Source organism: Eublepharis macularius, chromosome 1 (genome assembly GCF_028583425.1).
Source record: "Eublepharis macularius isolate TG4126 chromosome 1, MPM_Emac_v1.0, whole genome shotgun sequence".
Classification (NCBI taxonomy): Eukaryota; Metazoa; Chordata; class Lepidosauria; order Squamata; family Eublepharidae; genus Eublepharis; species Eublepharis macularius.
Genome location: NC_072790.1, coordinates 166,470,526 through 166,487,127, shown reverse-complemented (window position 1 = coordinate 166,487,127; position 16,602 = coordinate 166,470,526). Strand labels below are relative to the sequence as shown.

The window sequence follows — 16,602 nt, the reverse complement described above, 5'->3', positions numbered from 1 at the left end:
CTACCTCTGTGGTGTGCTTGCCTATAACAACTAGCATACAAAATGATGACCAGTTGAAGGAAAGGACAACACAGATGCCTCAGACTGGGGGAAATCATGCCACAACGTCATTGATTACAGTGTCCTCAGGTCTTGGTACAGCATAGGCTGGGGCCAATGGGTGCAACTGACAGCCTGACTGTTGACAGTGAACCCCTCCCAACCCACTTGTTGGGGGTGGCTAATGGAAAAGAGAGCGTCTTAGGGCTACATGCAGTGGAAACTACCATTCCTGCCCACTACCATCCTCTTGGGGCATGGTCAACATACCAGCCCTGAAGATGGCTATGATGCACTTCATCCCTGGAGCCCCGTAAGGGGACCCCCTTTTTAGGGTTGTACAGGGAGCCCACCCCCGCAAACCCTGTACTATGTTCCAAGCCAATGTGTAAAAGATAGCAGCCAATTGTGATAGTTAGGCTCCTTCAACAGCACAATCAAACATACACAAGACATGCTCTTCTGCTGTAGAAAAAGCCAAGTCCCCAGGGTCTGTTAGTCAATCAGAACCAAGGGTAAAATTCTTTCCTAGCTGTGTTAACCAGAGGACCCCTGAGGACATAGCAAGAATAAGAATATTAAACCATGGGTTGGAATTCTCTATATGCCACTTATACCTATGCAGAACATTTCCGAGTGTGAAGCTTCTTATGAATATCTACATCTCACATGTTGACTGACAGTCATAAATCAGATTCTTATAATTACTGTTTTTCACGTGTACATAATAATATGTTTTCCAAATAAGTCTCACCAAAAATACATTCTAAACATGTGCCTGTACTTTTGCTCATTATCCCCATTCCTCATTTCTCTCCATATAGATCTCGCAAAAAGAAAGCAAATAAATAAAAATGCCACTCTTTTGAATACTCTCTTAGATACTTACATCAACTAATTTTCTGATGTGTTTGTTAATTATACTTGGATCTGGCTTTGGTATTACTCCAGATGCCCACTCGAGTGGCGCCACTGCCTTATTAGGGGTTGTTGGAGAGGTAGGCTGCTAACAAATAAATGAGAAATTATTTTCAGGTGGGAGAGAGGCTCAAAAGTCCTTTTTACTTACTTGCATGGCAAAAATATTCATCATGTACATGAAGCAGCCCACACACAATGTTCTTCCCGAACTCCTAGCCTGCTTTTTCGTGCTGACAATGGTTCCAGCCCTGGACAGATCCTACATATGTAATATTTTTGAGTACTCATTCCAGGACAAAAAGGAATATATGAAGTGGTCCAAAGTGACCTTACAGTTTCTTGGTAAGTTGTTTAGGAGAAACTCTTGGAAGCCAAGGGAATTTCAGCATATTCACTTATGCCTTTTGTCCCCATCACTGCCACTGGAACTGAATGCCACTTATTATTCATTGATTTTGCCACTTATTATTCATTGATTCATTGAAAATAACACATGAGCAAAAGTCCAGAATTCTCCCCCTTGCCCGTCCCTTGTCCACACAGTCCACCCTCCTCCCTAGTTTGGGGGGATATGATATACTGAGCCAAGCTGGGAGAAAAACACCTGGCCGAGGATCTAAGGAGGGAAATAGAAGGAGGGAGGTTAGCATTCTAGTCTGTATATCCCATGTGTTTCAAATTGTCCCTTCCACCCTTTGTTTTTGCATAACTAGGGATGCTCCATTACGTTACATGCCAGTCATGTTAGTTTGGTTCACAGTGTGTTTGCCAATTGCAATCTGCTCAGTTGAATATGTGACAATGTGTTTGAATGTGTCTGAGTGTATTAAAAAGGTGATAGTGTATATGAAATCACATATATTTATTTATTTTATTAAAATACTTATATCTTGTCTTTCCTTGTGGTTCACAGCAACTACTGGCCCACAGGTTTTCAGCAGATGGTGTTTCTTCATCTGCAGTTCAATCACCACATTTTTAATACATATACAAAAAATTACAATCGCAGTTACAGATGTGACAATGACCTCTGTGTTCTTTATAACTGCCTAATTCTCAGCAATGATTAATGCCAAAGGCAGGCAAACTGTCCAGATGTGGATGAATTTGTACATGCAAGTACTCATAAGAACTGTAGTTCTACCATCCTTTGTGGAGAATGCCGTCAAGTCATAGCTGACTTACAGCAACCCCTGGTGGGGTTTTCATGGCAGAGACTAACAGATGGTTTGCCATTGCCTGCGTCTGCAACCCTGGTGTTTGTTGGAGGTCTCCCATCCAATTACTAACCAAGGCTGACCCTGCTTAGCTTCTGAGATCTGATGAGATCAGGTTCACCTGGACTATCCAACTCAGGGCTTACTGTCCTTTGCATACATTGAATTCTTACTGTTAAATGTTTGCTCCACTAAAACCAAGAAGTGTCTCAGGGTTATGTGACTTGTATCCTTCTCCCATCATGTCTCAGAGCCTGGTATTTTTAAATAACAAAATATTCAGAGGGAAACTACATGAGATGCGCGGCGTGTCAAGTTCTGCAAGGTTCCCTGTGTAGTGTAGTCTTACAAAGAACAGTCGATTGATGTGATTCTCCACTGGGGGAAGAACGATGGGAGAGAGTCTCTCTTTTTCAAAAAGTCTTGGCTCAGGTTTTCCTCTGGGAGCTTGGGGGTGGGGGAAGGGGGAACAGGACTCAACAGGAGGCAAGAAATCCAGGACCACTTTTTGCAAGAGAGAGAGAATCTGTGATGCAATTCTCCACTGGGGAGAAGAGTGGTGGGAAGGATTCTCTCTTGCAAAAAGTGAGACCCAACATGTGAAGAACACGTGTCTGGCATCTTTTATAGTTTGACTCTCAGTATTGTAATGTATTTGTGTGTTTTTTCTGTCAGGGTTCCTGGGCCTTTAAAAATTGGCAATGGGTGCAACTCATGCAAGGAGGAGCTTTTTACATCACTATCTCCATGTGAGGGAAAGTTTCATCTGCTGAATTTTTGTCTGTCACCAGGCTGTTAGAGGCACAAGAGTAATAGCACAAAAAAGGTGATAAATAAATATGCAACCACAGGCCACTGAGTACTTAGGCCATTGAGTACTAAAGTCAGATTGTATTCTCTGGGCCCAATTTGGGGCTTCTCTGGAGTACATTGTTTATGGATTGCAAGCACAGAATCTTATCACTATTCACAGATGAAAACCACTTTGAGTGTAAGACAGAAAAGTAGTATATAAATATTTTAAATAAACAAACAAACATAGGTTATTAGCTTATTACCAGGACTAATCATACAGTTAACTTGTACTATCATTCATGCAACATGGAATTGTACGTATTTCCAAACCAAAAAAAAAAAAAGACATACTGATTTAGAAGTCCTTGGTTCCAGCACAAGAGAGAGTTTATAAATATCATCTTCTGTATGGTAGAGGTCCAGGGAAAGCTAGGAATCAACCAGGGAGGAAAACAGGATATATTCATCATTAAAGACTAGCTAAACATTCCATACAAATGACCATAACAAAGCTGATAATCACTTTTGTTATAGAAATGCTTTGAAATATTCAGCTGAGAAACAACATGGAAAAGGGCCTGGGGTTCTTCACTACTTTCCCTTACCCACAATTTTTCTGCTGCAGCACTCCCCAACTGAGTCCACTTCATCCCTTGTGGAATTTCAGATGAAAGTTTGCAAAAGTAAATATCACAGTAGTCACAAGAAGGTAGCTCTATAAGGCACTGTTTTATACAACTTACTGACTGCAGTCAAAATCAGGCTACATAGCTGTCTGCATACTCTCTGCCCCCAAATGAAAGGTTAATTATCATCAGAATTCAACAGTCATAAATGTGTGTGTGTGTGTGTGGGTGGAATAATTAACATTATTGGTGCATATAATAGGGAGTGAGATGAAGAGAAAAATCTACTTGAACACAGTAATCTGATTTACAGTTCATTTTTTTTTCTTATCCAGTGGTTCATGTAGAAGTTACAATGGACATAGATGCAGAGCAGTGACTTCCCCATTATCTTTAATATAAAGTAATGTTCTGAACAAACAATATGGATGGCCAAGTGGAAAAGTGGTTATATCCCACAAACCATGAATAGTCATGTAGGGGTGAGAAAAATTGTACCTACCAAAATTCCCTTTGTCACACAGCTACTCAATTTGGAACAGGAGGAACCTGTCCTCCTTTCATGGCTCAAGCTGTTGGAATAGGCGACTCAGCCTGCCTTTGGACACTGGGGGGTGCTGCATGTCTCTTTGAATGTAAAGTATAAGTCTAGCAATTTGCCACTCTCTTGTCTAAGGTGGAACGCCTACTGACTCCTCCTCTCTTGCCTCTGTGCCTCTTGGGAGATTTCACACCTTCCCTCATGCTCTTCCAAGAGAAAAGATATAAAGCCACCATGCTCCTTATGGAGCCCTTCTCTTTGTCCACAAACCTGCACCTACAACCTCGCTTCCTAGTTTCAGGCCGTGGTATTAGACTAGAGAATGTAACTCTTTAGAATAGGATCTTTCCCTTCTTATTACCAGAAGATATTGCTATGGAGAAATCTGCTACAATAAACTGTAAGTTCTATCTTTCTATGAATTTTGTCTGAGGGTTAATTAATGCACGTTTGTAAGGGTTTAAACGCTTCTGACTAAATTGCTCTGCTATATATTACTCTGCTAAGTTACTAAACTAAATATATAAAATACATAATCTCTAACACATGCAAGCATTCCTTTAAGTAACACAAACCATAAACATATAAAAAGAGTCCACTGGAGCAGCCCAAAGATCTTTGCATTTCAGAATCCTGTTTCTGAATGACACCACCCAGATGCTACCAGGATGTCCACAAGCTTGTCATGAAGGTAACATGACCATGTCACTGGTCTCCAAAATCTTTTGGTATTCAGAGGTTTATTGACTTTGAACACAGAGGTTCCATTGACCCTCCCGCCTGACTAATAGCAATTTATGAATTTACGCCAGTAGCCATCATCAGATCTTTTTTGGGGGGGGGGGAAATCGATAAATTAATGATGTATCATGTGAACTATGTTTTATGTCCAGTGTATCCTCAGGTGACCCTGAGTTCTAGCATTATGAGAGAACGAGAATTTTTTCTTTATCCACTTTTTCACCAAATGCATCATTTTGTAAACTGTCTCATACTCATTCAGTCATTTCTTCTCTAAATGAAAAAGCCTCAAATGCCTTTCTGTTTAAGGAAAGTGTTCCAAACTTTTGATCAATTGATCCCTATCTAAACCTTTTCTGCTTCTGCAATATCTTTTTAGAAAAGGAAATTATCTTTTATTTTCAGTTTAGTAACCTTCCAATATCTTGATTTGGTCCTGACCTGGATGGCCCAGGCTAGCATGCTCTTGTTGGCTCTAAGAAGCTAAGCAAGTCAGCTCTGGATGGGAGAGGCAGGCAATGGCAAATCACCTCTGTTTGTCTCTTGCCTTGAAAACCCTATGGGGTCACCATAAGATCACCCTTTATACGTGTATACCCTGATTGACCTACTAGACTTCCCCATTTAACTTCCTCATTTTAAAAAAGAGTTTTCTCTTCTTTAAATTTTGACCTTTCTGGGTGACATTTCATTTACTTACATCTTACATGTTGAATTGGGGAGCACTGTCAGCTGGATTCAGATGTAAATTTTCCATCCACAGAATGACACTTTTTTGCCTCCCCACTCACACCACAACCTACTGATTTCTGTGAAATGCTTTTGAGGAACAAAATGACTGGGTTCTCCAGAAGGACAGGGGAATCAGTAGAAACAGCCTATTTAGTCTGGATCCAAAACTGGAGTTACTGTTCCAAAGCAATTGATTCTCACATCAGGTCCTGGTCACCACTCTAGTCAGTTACATGACCGATTGTTTTACCACACAGCAATTTGTTATATCTAGAAATGTTTTCCCTTCATTATGATTTGAATTTACATTTGTTTAGTCAGGGTAATAGTTATATTTTATTTTCTGGTGGCCTCCCTGATTTCTTTTTCCATATCTAGGTTAAATTCAGAGTTTTGATTAGGGATGGGGCAATAATAGATCCTAAGAATTTAATTTTGGGGCAGGTGTATGGTCTAAGTTGGATAATTCAAAAAGCCCTGTGCGGAGGAGAAGGAGGAAATGGGGAGTGTGCTTTATACCCCTGCCTGTCTGCAATACTGGCTCTGCCTCCAAATACAGTAGGCATCTACAATATTTGCCAAATCAAAAAGAGTCCAGTAGCACCTTTAAGACTAACCAACTTTATTGTAGCATAAGCTTTCGAGAATCACAGTTCTCTTCGTCAGATGCATAAACATTTGCCTGATCTGATGCAGGCAAACTTTGCAGGAACAGTTTAATCCTACATTTAAGCTAGAGTTTATGGAGTCTATGTAAGCCAAATCAGACAGTACGTCATCATGAGGACATCTACAGGTATTGGAGACAGGGCCAGGGCAGGGAGATGAAGGGGCTTTCTCTTCTGCCTGTTTTCCACAATACAGTTGGGACTACTGTATTATCTGAACCAGCCCAGAGATTCTGTGGAGAATCTTGTTCTTCAGTTATTACACTCTGTGACTCCATGATACATACAACCTCCTCGCCTCCACATCTGCCCTTTCTATACATTTAATATCCATGGATGTTCATAAACCATTAATTCTCATTGTTCTATCAGGTCTAGTCTTACAGAACAATGCGTGACCATCTGAATTTGGGTTTGTGGCAGTTATCTCCACCTTGTACTTTCTAAACTTATTTTAAAAAGCAACTTCCCTGATCTACTTTCAGTCCGATTTTTAAAAAAGAATTGTTGTCATGCTTTTCACTAGACTAAAAATGTTTGGGACTTTCCAGACATTTGCATAGTTTCAGAGCTGGTTAGTTAAGAGTTACAAGTTGCAGCACCAGCCTATGGTTCAGACCTTTAGCCCTGCTTCACTCACAGAGCTTCCTTCTTCCTGTCACCTGTCTCACTAGCATGACTATGTTTATTGTTTATATAGTGGCATCAGTGTTGATGGCACTTTCCAGCATATACAAAAAGCAGAGCCCCCTGCCTGAATAAGATTACAATTTAATGAGTTTACAATATAATTTGACTGTAGTGAAAGAAGGGAGGAGCGACAAGGGGGGAAAGGGATGAACATGAGCAAAACATCCTGCATTTCAGACTTGGGTCCAAAGGGCTGCAATACTGAAGCCATTTAATCTAAATTCTAAGCATCCCTAAAGATAACTGGTCTGATTCTATCCTGAATCGCCTTTTAAAACAAGAATGGCATGCCATTGATTCAGGTTTGGAGCCTAATGATTTCACTGTAATGTTAGTTATAACCTGCACATTTTTTTATTTGAGGATCAACAGAGCCACATCCTATTTCCTTCAAATGACTGCAAGATACAGTTCACTATAATAAATTTAAAAACGGGCCACTGAGCAACACACATTTGCGATCAGATAAAAAGTTGTTCTTCAAATCATATACCACAATCTCTTTTCTGGTATTATAGGAAACTATAAATATATCAGTGAAAAAGAAATTTTGTACAGTTTACAAAAGTACCATTAATTTAAAATATAAACAATATTATTTTTACACTATGATCCTTGGTACTCAATCAGTTTCTGTCTGTTACTTTGTCAAATTTTTTAAAAAGCAGCCTTTAAAGCTGTCAGTTTCCCCATCATTATGGATTTATTTATGATTTTATTACTAACAAGATGGCAATTGTGGAAAAGTGGACTGAAAGAAGACTGCAGCAATCTAAACAATTGTACCAGCTGTTAATGTTGACAAGTGCTCTAATGGACTTTATATAAATCACTCTGTATGCTAAGTTGAAATGTAAACTGGAATCATTTCAGTTTTGATAACACATTTGTGAGAGTGAGTATCTAGTGTCCCTAGAGTCCTCCTGTGGCAAAAGACAAAAGACTGAAAAGCACTCTGATCCTTTTAATCTGGGTTGTATCCAACCATCTATGAGCAGAACTTTGGTTGTAGGATGGAACTTTCCCACCACTGCCTCTCCAGCTGCAGCTAACTGGGCCCACCAAAATGCTGCTATTGTGGGTCAGTGGTCATTGCTTATCTACATAAAAGTGCTCGCTGCTTATTTAACCTCCATTCCATTTTAAGAGATAGCAGTGCAAGAGTGCCTATTTCTTCATTAATGTGCAATATCAGATATGTGAGGAACAAAACTGTATTCTGCTCTGGGTTAATAGAGGAGGAGAAAATTGATCAGGCTTGCATAACCAAGAAAAAAATGTTGTGCATCTGTCTCAGTTAACTTCACCTAGTTATGCAATCCTTCAGCAACCCTTTAGTTGATGATCTGACTTTAAATGTAAACGAGGGCTCTTACTAGATACTCTACTTTGATTCTGTGAACCATGACATCTTGTTGAGCTGTTTGGAGAGAAAAGTAGGTGTCAAGGGATGTGCTTTGGGGTGGTTTCAATAGTTTCTTTTGGATTGGACTCAGAGGATTGCTATTGGAGATCAGTTGACATCAGTGTGGGATTTGTCTTGTTCTCTCCATGCCATTCAATCTCTATGCAAAGCAGAAATAAGTTACAATTGTATTTATGTATTTGTAATGTAGTATCCTTTTAATTTTTGTTTTTCTTTTTGTAAGTGGATAACCTGAATTGTTGATATATGCCAATAAAGGCTAACTTGAACTTGAACTTGAACTGTATGGAAAGCTCCTTGGGGAAATCATTTGTGGCTTTGGGTGCCATCATTATGCACATGACACCAAGCTCTATATTTCCTTATCCAAATCACCTAGTGATGCGCTAGAGGTTTTGAGCTACTGCCTGACCACTTTGGATCAATGGCTAAGAGTGAACAAGTTGAAAAAGAATCCTAACAAGACCGAGATAATGCTGCTGTAGAAGGCTGAGGTCCTGAAGGACAATTGTGTAGGATACATCCGACCTTAGAGGTTATTCTGAACCCCACACTATGGCCAGAGAAGCAGTGAATTCAGCAACAAAAAATGCTTTCTACTATCTTCATTTAGCTCAGAAGATAGCTTCCTATTTTGACTCCACTAGTCTGGCCGTATCAGTCCATGCTACAGTGACCTCAAGACTTGACTATTGTAATGCACTTTATGAAGTCTGCCATTGACGTTAACTCAGAAAGTCCAGTTGGTTCAGAATGCCATAGTTCAGTTACTATCAGGAGGTCGGTGGAGATTCGGTTTCGTTTTCTCAGCCATGTCGGACGCTCCTCTCGGCAGGTCCGAGAGGAAGCGCCCGAGCACCCTGACCGGGCGGCTGATCTGCAAAGATTAGCCCCCAAGACTCCCAGTGAGGGAGGCAGGGTCCGGGAAGCTGCGGGAAGAACCCCCCGAAAATCAATGCGTGGGGTAAATTGCCTGTTCATCTTCGTTCTTCTGTGCCTCCACACATGGGGACTGCGCAGGCGCAGGCCAGCCGCCGGAGAATTTTCTAGAGCTTCCATGGCTCCGAAGGGGCCGTTTGTCGCGCGCCTCAGCGACCGTTTTCCCGCCCAAACGGTCACGTGATCCTCCAGCGACCAACGGCCCCTTCCCTCAGTTCTCTTCTTGCCGCCGCTTGGAGAGAACGTGAGCTTCGTTGCTCTGTGCTTTTTTTGTGCTTCGTGCTTTATTCTGACTGATTGCTTGGCTTTTGACTTCGGACTTCGTGACCTCGACTATTCTTCGGATCTCGTTTTGGACTTTGTTGTGGACTCGGTAATTTGACTCGGACTGTTTTTGACCTTCCTTTCGCGTGCCCCTGAAGATGGCCTCAAAGGCTCTCTTCAAGCATTGTCTCCAATGCCACACGAAAATGGCCAAGACCGATGGCCATGAACTGTGCCTGTTCTGTTTGGGGGAGACCCATAATGTGACGGCCTGTAAGATTTGCCAGGGCTTCACCAGCAAGGCCCGGCAGGAGCGCAAGGCCCGACTGAACTCCTCCCTGTGGCAGAAGGTCATGTCCGGAGGCGCTCCGTTGCCCTCCTCCAAGGCCGGCCCAAGCCCCTCTGCCGAACGGCATTCCAGAGCTGGCTCAGTGGCCTCCGCGAGGTCGGGGTCGAAACCGCGTCCCCCGAGTACCTCGGCGTCGAGAGCGGCCTCTCCAGCGCAGGGACCGGTGCGGCCGCCCCGTAGCGCGTCATCTACCAGGTCGGATCCGAGACCTACGTCGGAACCGAGGATCCTGGTACCGAGTCCCCGGTCGGAACCGACGTCCGGATCGGTTCCGATGAAGCCTAAGAGGTCGAAGCCGAGGTCCCCTTCGAAGGTAAGGAGCGCGTCGGTTCCGAGGTCTTCTTCGGAACCAGCGAAGAAGAAGAAGAAGACCAAGCATCATCGGTCGCCGCGTCCCGCTCCTCAGGAGGAGGTCATCGTGCTTCCTCACACGCCTTCCCCTCACCTGGGCTCCCCGGAGCCAGAAGACATCACCGTTCCGGTGCCGGATCCGATGGCCTTCGAGACGGTGCCCGCGGAATTCTCATCGGGGCCGGAGCCGAGCCCGCACCGTCGGAGCCGACCATCGCTTCCCCTTCGGTCGCCGAGGCTGGAACCGAGCCCGTCTCCTCGTCGGAGCCGTCCGTCGCCTGCCCGTCCGTCTCCACCTCCGGTCGGTCGTGAGCGGCATGGTTCCGGGGACAGTGTCCGATCAGTCCGGTCCACTGCGTCCCGGCATCGGCAGGCTTCCTACCTCCCCTCGCCATACCGTTGCCAATGGGAGGGGGCACCTGCGGGCTTCTCCGTGTCAGAACCGAGGCCTTCGACATCGAGGTCGGCGTGGGCTCCCCCTCCGCTCCAGGTTCCGGAATCCCAGCTCGGTTCCGATGAGGAGGATGGGGAGAGCTTTGGCGGCTACCAGTCGGAGTCCTGGTCCGAACCATCGCCGGCTGAGGAGCTAGTGCCATCTGCGGACTCGCCATTCGAGGACCTCCGCATCTACGCCGACCAGATGGCAAGGATGGCCAAGGCTCTCGAGATGGACATCTCTTCGGCTGTTCCCCAGACCAAGGACAAGCTCCTCAAACGTATCTATGGGGATAATCCGGCGTACGTTGGCTTTCCCATGCTCGAGGGTATTGAGGAGATTGTGGAGAAGGTGTGGCAGGTGCCCTGTGATCAACCTCCAACATCCAAGCGCATCGAGCAGCTTTACAAGATCAAGCAGGGCACCTGGCCGGCGTTGGTGAAACACCCTCCACCTTCCTCCTTGGTCACAGAGGAATTCAACCCCCGACGATCGGGTCACTCCTCGGTGCCTGCCGATAAAGAGGGCAAGAAGCTTGATGCCATGGGCAGGCGCCAATACATCGTTGCTTCACTGGGTCTGAGGATTGCCAACTACCAGACCATCATGGCAGGGTACCAGCTGTACCTCTGGGAGAAGTTGGCATCCTATACCCGGGACCTCCCTCCTGAGCAGAAGGCTGTGGTGTCCCTGCTGCAAACAGAGGCTGTCCGGCTGTCTAAACAGCAAATGAATGCTGGGAGCCACGCTGCTGACACCGCTGCTCGGGGAATGGCTTCGGCGGTGGTCCTCAGGCGCCACTCCTGGTTGCGGTCGACGGCCCTGTCCCAAGAGGTGCGTTCCAGGGTGGAGAGCATGCCCTTTGAAGGGGACTCGCTGTTCTCCAAATCGACCGACGAGACCCTGAAAAAGAAAAAAGAGGACAGGCAGACGGCGCGGTCCTTGGGTCTGGCTCCAGCGGACAAGCCCTCCTCCAGGTCACGGTACGCTCCCTGGTCCGGCCCTTACCACTACCAGGGCAGATACCAACAGCAGCGGCCGGGCTACCAACAGTATCCTGCCTACCAGCAGCGGCCTTACCCTCCCGCACAACAGCAGAGGAGGCGTCGGCCCTTCAAGCCTCGTCAGGCACAGCAACCGGCCCAGCAGAAAGACCAGCAGGGCGCCGGGAGGCAGTACTGACGGGTCGCGCCAGCCGTATCCCCGAACTTTTCGGACAGACTTAGTCCACTCCTCTCTGAGTGGGAGTCAATAACATCTGACTCATGGGTCTTAACTATTGTTGAACTGGGGTACGGGCTGGAGTTTGTTGAGCTGCCTAGATGCAGTTCACCCCTGACAGCTGTCAATAACACTATGGCCGAGCTGGATGCGGAGATCGTGTCGCTCTTGGCCAAGGGTGCTGTGGAAGAATTGCCCTATGAGGACTCTGTAAAGGGTTTCTTCTCTAGGTTCTTCCTGGTCCCTAAGAAGGATGGGGGCTTACGTCCCATTTTAGATCTGAGGGGCCTTAATGCCTTCCTCAAGGTGACCAAATTCAAAATGGTTACGTTGGCGGCTGTGATCGCCTTGCTGAAACAGGGGGATTGGTTTGCGGTTCTTGACTTGAAAGACGCATACTTTCACGTGGGCATACGGAAGGAGCACAGGAAGTACCTGAGTTTTGTTTACCGGCAAAGGGTTTTCCGGTATAAGGTGCTCCCCTTTGGCCTGTCCACTGCCCCACGAGTGTTCACTAAATGTGTGGCCCCTGTGGTTTCCTTCCTACGGGAGGAAGGCTGTACCATCTTTCCGTACCTCGATGACTGGCTCATCGTGGCTGAATCGGAGTCTAGGCTGGTGCAGGACATTGGCTTGGTACTTAGCACTTGCCAACGCCTGGGGCTCCTGGTGAACTTGGAGAAATCCAAACTGGTGCCCAGCTGCAAGGTGTCCTACATTGGTGCACTGTTAGACTCTGTGGAGGGTAAGGCCCTGCTCCCCTTGGAGAGGGCTCGGTCCCTAAGGGGTCTAGTGTCCATGTTTAAAAGGAACCGATTCCAGTCTGTGCGCACTATCCAGTGCCTACTAGGGCATATGGCAGCGGCCACCTCTGTGGTGCCTTTCGCTAGGCTGCGTATGCGCCCTCTCCAGAACTGGTTTGTGCGGAGGTACGATGCTCTGCTGCACCCTCCGTCCCTCAAATTCTCTATCCCAAGGGTCGTCCTCTCCTCCTTGGACTGGTGGCTGTCTGATGACAACTTGTTTAAGGGGACCCCTTTTGGGTATCAACACCATGACATCACGGTTACCACTGATGCCTCTCTGTTGGGATGGGGGGCTTACTGTGGTGATGTGTCTGTGCAAGATGTCTGGTCTGACAGGGAAAAGACCCTCCATATCAATGTGCTTGAACTAAGGGCCATTCGTTTCGCACTTGTGTCTCTTACAGCACTGCTGAGAAATCGTCAGGTGTTGGTGCAGACGGACAACACGACTGCCATGTACTACGTGAATCAGCAGGGAGGCACAGTGTCTATGGCCCTGTGCCGGGAAGCCACACTCACTTGGCAGTGGGCTATCAAGAACGGCGTGTCGCTCCGTGCTATACACGTGGCTGGGTCGGACAATGCCCGGGCAGATGCCCTCAGCAGGGTCCCTTTACTGGACCACGAGTGGGAACTGAACGTAGAGTGCGTTGGGCCGATCTTCCAGATGTGGGGTCATCCAGTGATAGACGTGTTCGCCACTGCGGCGACCACCAAGGCCCACACGTTCTGTTCCAGGGCAGGGAGCGACCCCCTCTCTATTGGGGATGCCTTCCAGTTTACGTGGACGCAGGGCTTGCACTACATGTTTCCTCCGTTCCCCTTGATTCCCAGGGTCCTGTGCAAGATAGAGGAGGACGGGACGGACTGCATCCTAGTGGCCCCCTTCTGGCCACGGCAGGTTTGGTTCCCGAAGCTCCTGCAGATGTCCCAACGGACGTATGTGAGTCTGCCCCCTCGGCAAGACCTTCTCCTAAACGGGAGCCTGGTCCACCACGATCCCAGGAAGCTGCACCTAACGGCTTGGCGGATCGTTCCTCCCCGATAGGCTTTACTGACGAGGTACAGAGGGTCCTCCTGAATGCTCGTCGGCCATCCACTAGGCGCGCTTATGCGGCCAAGTGGCGCAGGTTTGAGCTCTGGGCACTTGCCAGAGGGGTGGTGCCTGACAGCAGTCCCTTGGGGGTTGTGTTCGAGTATTTGTGCCACTTGCGTGGCCTGGGTTTGAAGGTGTCCTCCCTCAAGGTCCACCTGGCAGCGATATCAGCTGCTCACACCCGTGTTGAGGGTGCTACGGTGTTTTCTCACCCACAATCCCGCCAGTTCCTTAAGGGCATGTACAATCTTTACCCACCTGTGTCGGCGCCAGTGCCTCAGTGGTCGCTGTCCTTGGTGCTCTCACGTCTCATGTTGCCTCCATTTGAACCTATGGCTACATGCCCCTTGGACATGCTATCCTACAAGGTAGCATTCTTGGTGGCCGTCACATCGGCCAGGAGGGTCAGTGAGCTGTCTGCACTGCGGTCTGACCCTCCCTTTCTTGTGTTTCATCCCAACAAGGTGGTCCTGCGTCCCTGCCTCGGGTTCCTGCCCAAGGTGGTGTCCGCCTTCCACCTCTCGCAGGATATCTCACTGCCTGCATTCTTTCCTCAACCCTCCTCTAAGGGGGAAAAGGCCCTCCATACCCTAGACTTGAAGAGGGCCCTAGCCTATTACCTGGATAGGACGAAGGGATTCCGCTCCAGTCCTCACCTGTTTGTGTGTTTTGGGGCCAAGGACAAGGGTAACAGGGCTTCCTCACAGACCCTGTCTAGGTGGATTGTGACGGCCATTAGCAAGGCCTATTCCCTGGCAGGGGTGGCTTGCCCGCTTCATGTCAGGGCCCACTCCACGCGGTCCCAAGCATCCTCTTCGGCACTCCTCAGGGGGGTGCCCCTGGTTAACATTTGTAAAGCAGCCACATGGTCCTCTGCAGACACCTTTGTCAGGCATTACGCCGTTGATGTCAATGCGGAGCAGGATGTATCTGTGGCCAAGGCTGTCTTACACTCCCTCTTTTCCTGAGGGAGTTTTGGTATGACTTTTCTTGGCGTACCTGTTGGGTACCCTTGAGTGAAAGTGTGTATATATGTACCTGGGGGTGTGTATATATGTAAATATTGAATATTTATGTGTCCTTACACAGTTTTTTACATAGATGTATATATGCATATCTATTTATTGTTGTTCTTGTTTGTTCAATAAAATTGTGTTGGACTTCACCCCCGCCTTCCTTATTGTGTGAAGCTAGGTACACTCCCATGTGTGGAGGCACAGAAGAACGAAGATGAAAACAGGGTTAACATACCTGTAACTTATGTTCATCGAGTTCTTCTGTGCTGACACACAACCCTCCCTCCTACCCCGCTGTGAACTCCAATGCACAATAATGTGATGGCTGTAACGGAAATTGGTGTTTTTAAGGTGTTATGGCTGAGGTGTGTTGGTCAAGCGGCGGCAAGGGAGAACTGAGGGAAGGGGCCGTTGGTCGCTGGAGGATCACGTGACCGTTTGGGCGGGAAAACGGTCGCTGAGGCGCGCGACAAACGGCCCCTTCGGAGCCATGGAAGCTCTAGAAAATTCTCCGGCGGCTGGCCTGCGCCTGCGCAGTCCCCATGTGTGTCAGCACAGAAGAACTCGATGAACATAAGTTACAGGTATGTTAACCCTGTTTTTGTCCCTATGGAGGCCGGCAGACGTGTGCGGCGCCTCGAGTGCTGCCGGGCTATGGAAAACGGCAAAGAACAGAACTAGGCGGAAGCCTGCAAGTAAGCGAATCCCTTCTGTTATTACAAGCGTACGCGAAGGAGTGGTGGGATCTGAAGCTAAGAAGGCTCGTTCTTCCCCTTCGCTGAGAGCAGAACCACAAGTGACAAAAGGCACAGATTGGACACTTGTCAGCTTCCCTCAAGTTTTGATGGGAAATGTAGGCATCCTGGTCTCGCAGCTTCGCTCTCTGACTGCTGTCCAATGGACTTTTCAACTGTCACTTGTCCAACATTCCACCAAGCTGCCTACATTTCCCATCAAAACTTGAGGGAAGCAGACAAGTGTCCAATCTGTGCCTTTTGTCACTTGTGGTTCTGCTCTGAGTTTCAGAATTTGGGCTGGCAGTCCCCCCCCCCCTAAAATGGCAGCGAAAAAACAAAGTCCCGCTCTGGGTAAGTCAATCTCGGCTACCCTGCAGAAGGGAGAGTCGCTTGAGGAACTGGTGCGCAGGGCGGTTGTTGAAGCCATAAAACCCTTTGTTGACAAGCTGAACGAAACAGATCAAAGGGTGGGCTTAATTGAAAGCGAAGTGAAAACCATTAAGGAAGCAGCGGGGGGGGGGCAGAGAAGGCTGCCCGGGAAAGTGCGTCACTCGTGAAGGCTACGAAAAAAGAGTTAAAGCTGGTGGAGAACCAGCTGATCGGGCTACAAGTGGAACGAACACAGACAATTTTGCGCCTCCAGAACGTGAAAGAGGAGGAAAATGAGGATTTATGGGGTCTGGTCTCGGAACTACTGGCGACACCCGCGAGGACAACTAAAGAAGAGGTTAAAAGCGCCATTTTGGAAGTCCGCCGGGCTTCTTCAAAATATGCAACGAAGCGTCAGCTGCCTCGCGAGATCAGCATCGATTTTTCATCTAAAAGGATCTGAGACACTATCCTATACAATTCATACAATGCGGATTTGGACTTTTTGGGTAACAAAGTTAAGATATTGAAGGACGTCCCATTTTTAGTTCGGAAAAGACGTTTTAAGTATAAAAAGCTCGCAGCTCTTCTGAGGGAACGTGGAATAAAGTACAAATGGTTA

The 16,602-nt window shown here is 47.1% G+C and overlaps 1 protein-coding gene across 1 annotated transcript in view; it reads right to left on the bottom strand.

The window, feature by feature from the left end:
• RASGRP3 (RAS guanyl releasing protein 3) overlaps positions 1 to 16,602 on the bottom strand; it is a 106,256-nt gene that overhangs the window by 27,021 nt on the left and 62,633 nt on the right. The window contains exons 10-11 of the mRNA XM_054998989.1: positions 3,324 to 3,401; positions 929 to 1,045 (exon numbers count right to left, since the gene is read on the bottom strand). Coding sequence (XP_054854964.1) covers positions 929 to 1,045; positions 3,324 to 3,401 — 195 coding nt within the window. The remainder of the gene's footprint in view (positions 1 to 928; positions 1,046 to 3,323; positions 3,402 to 16,602) is intronic.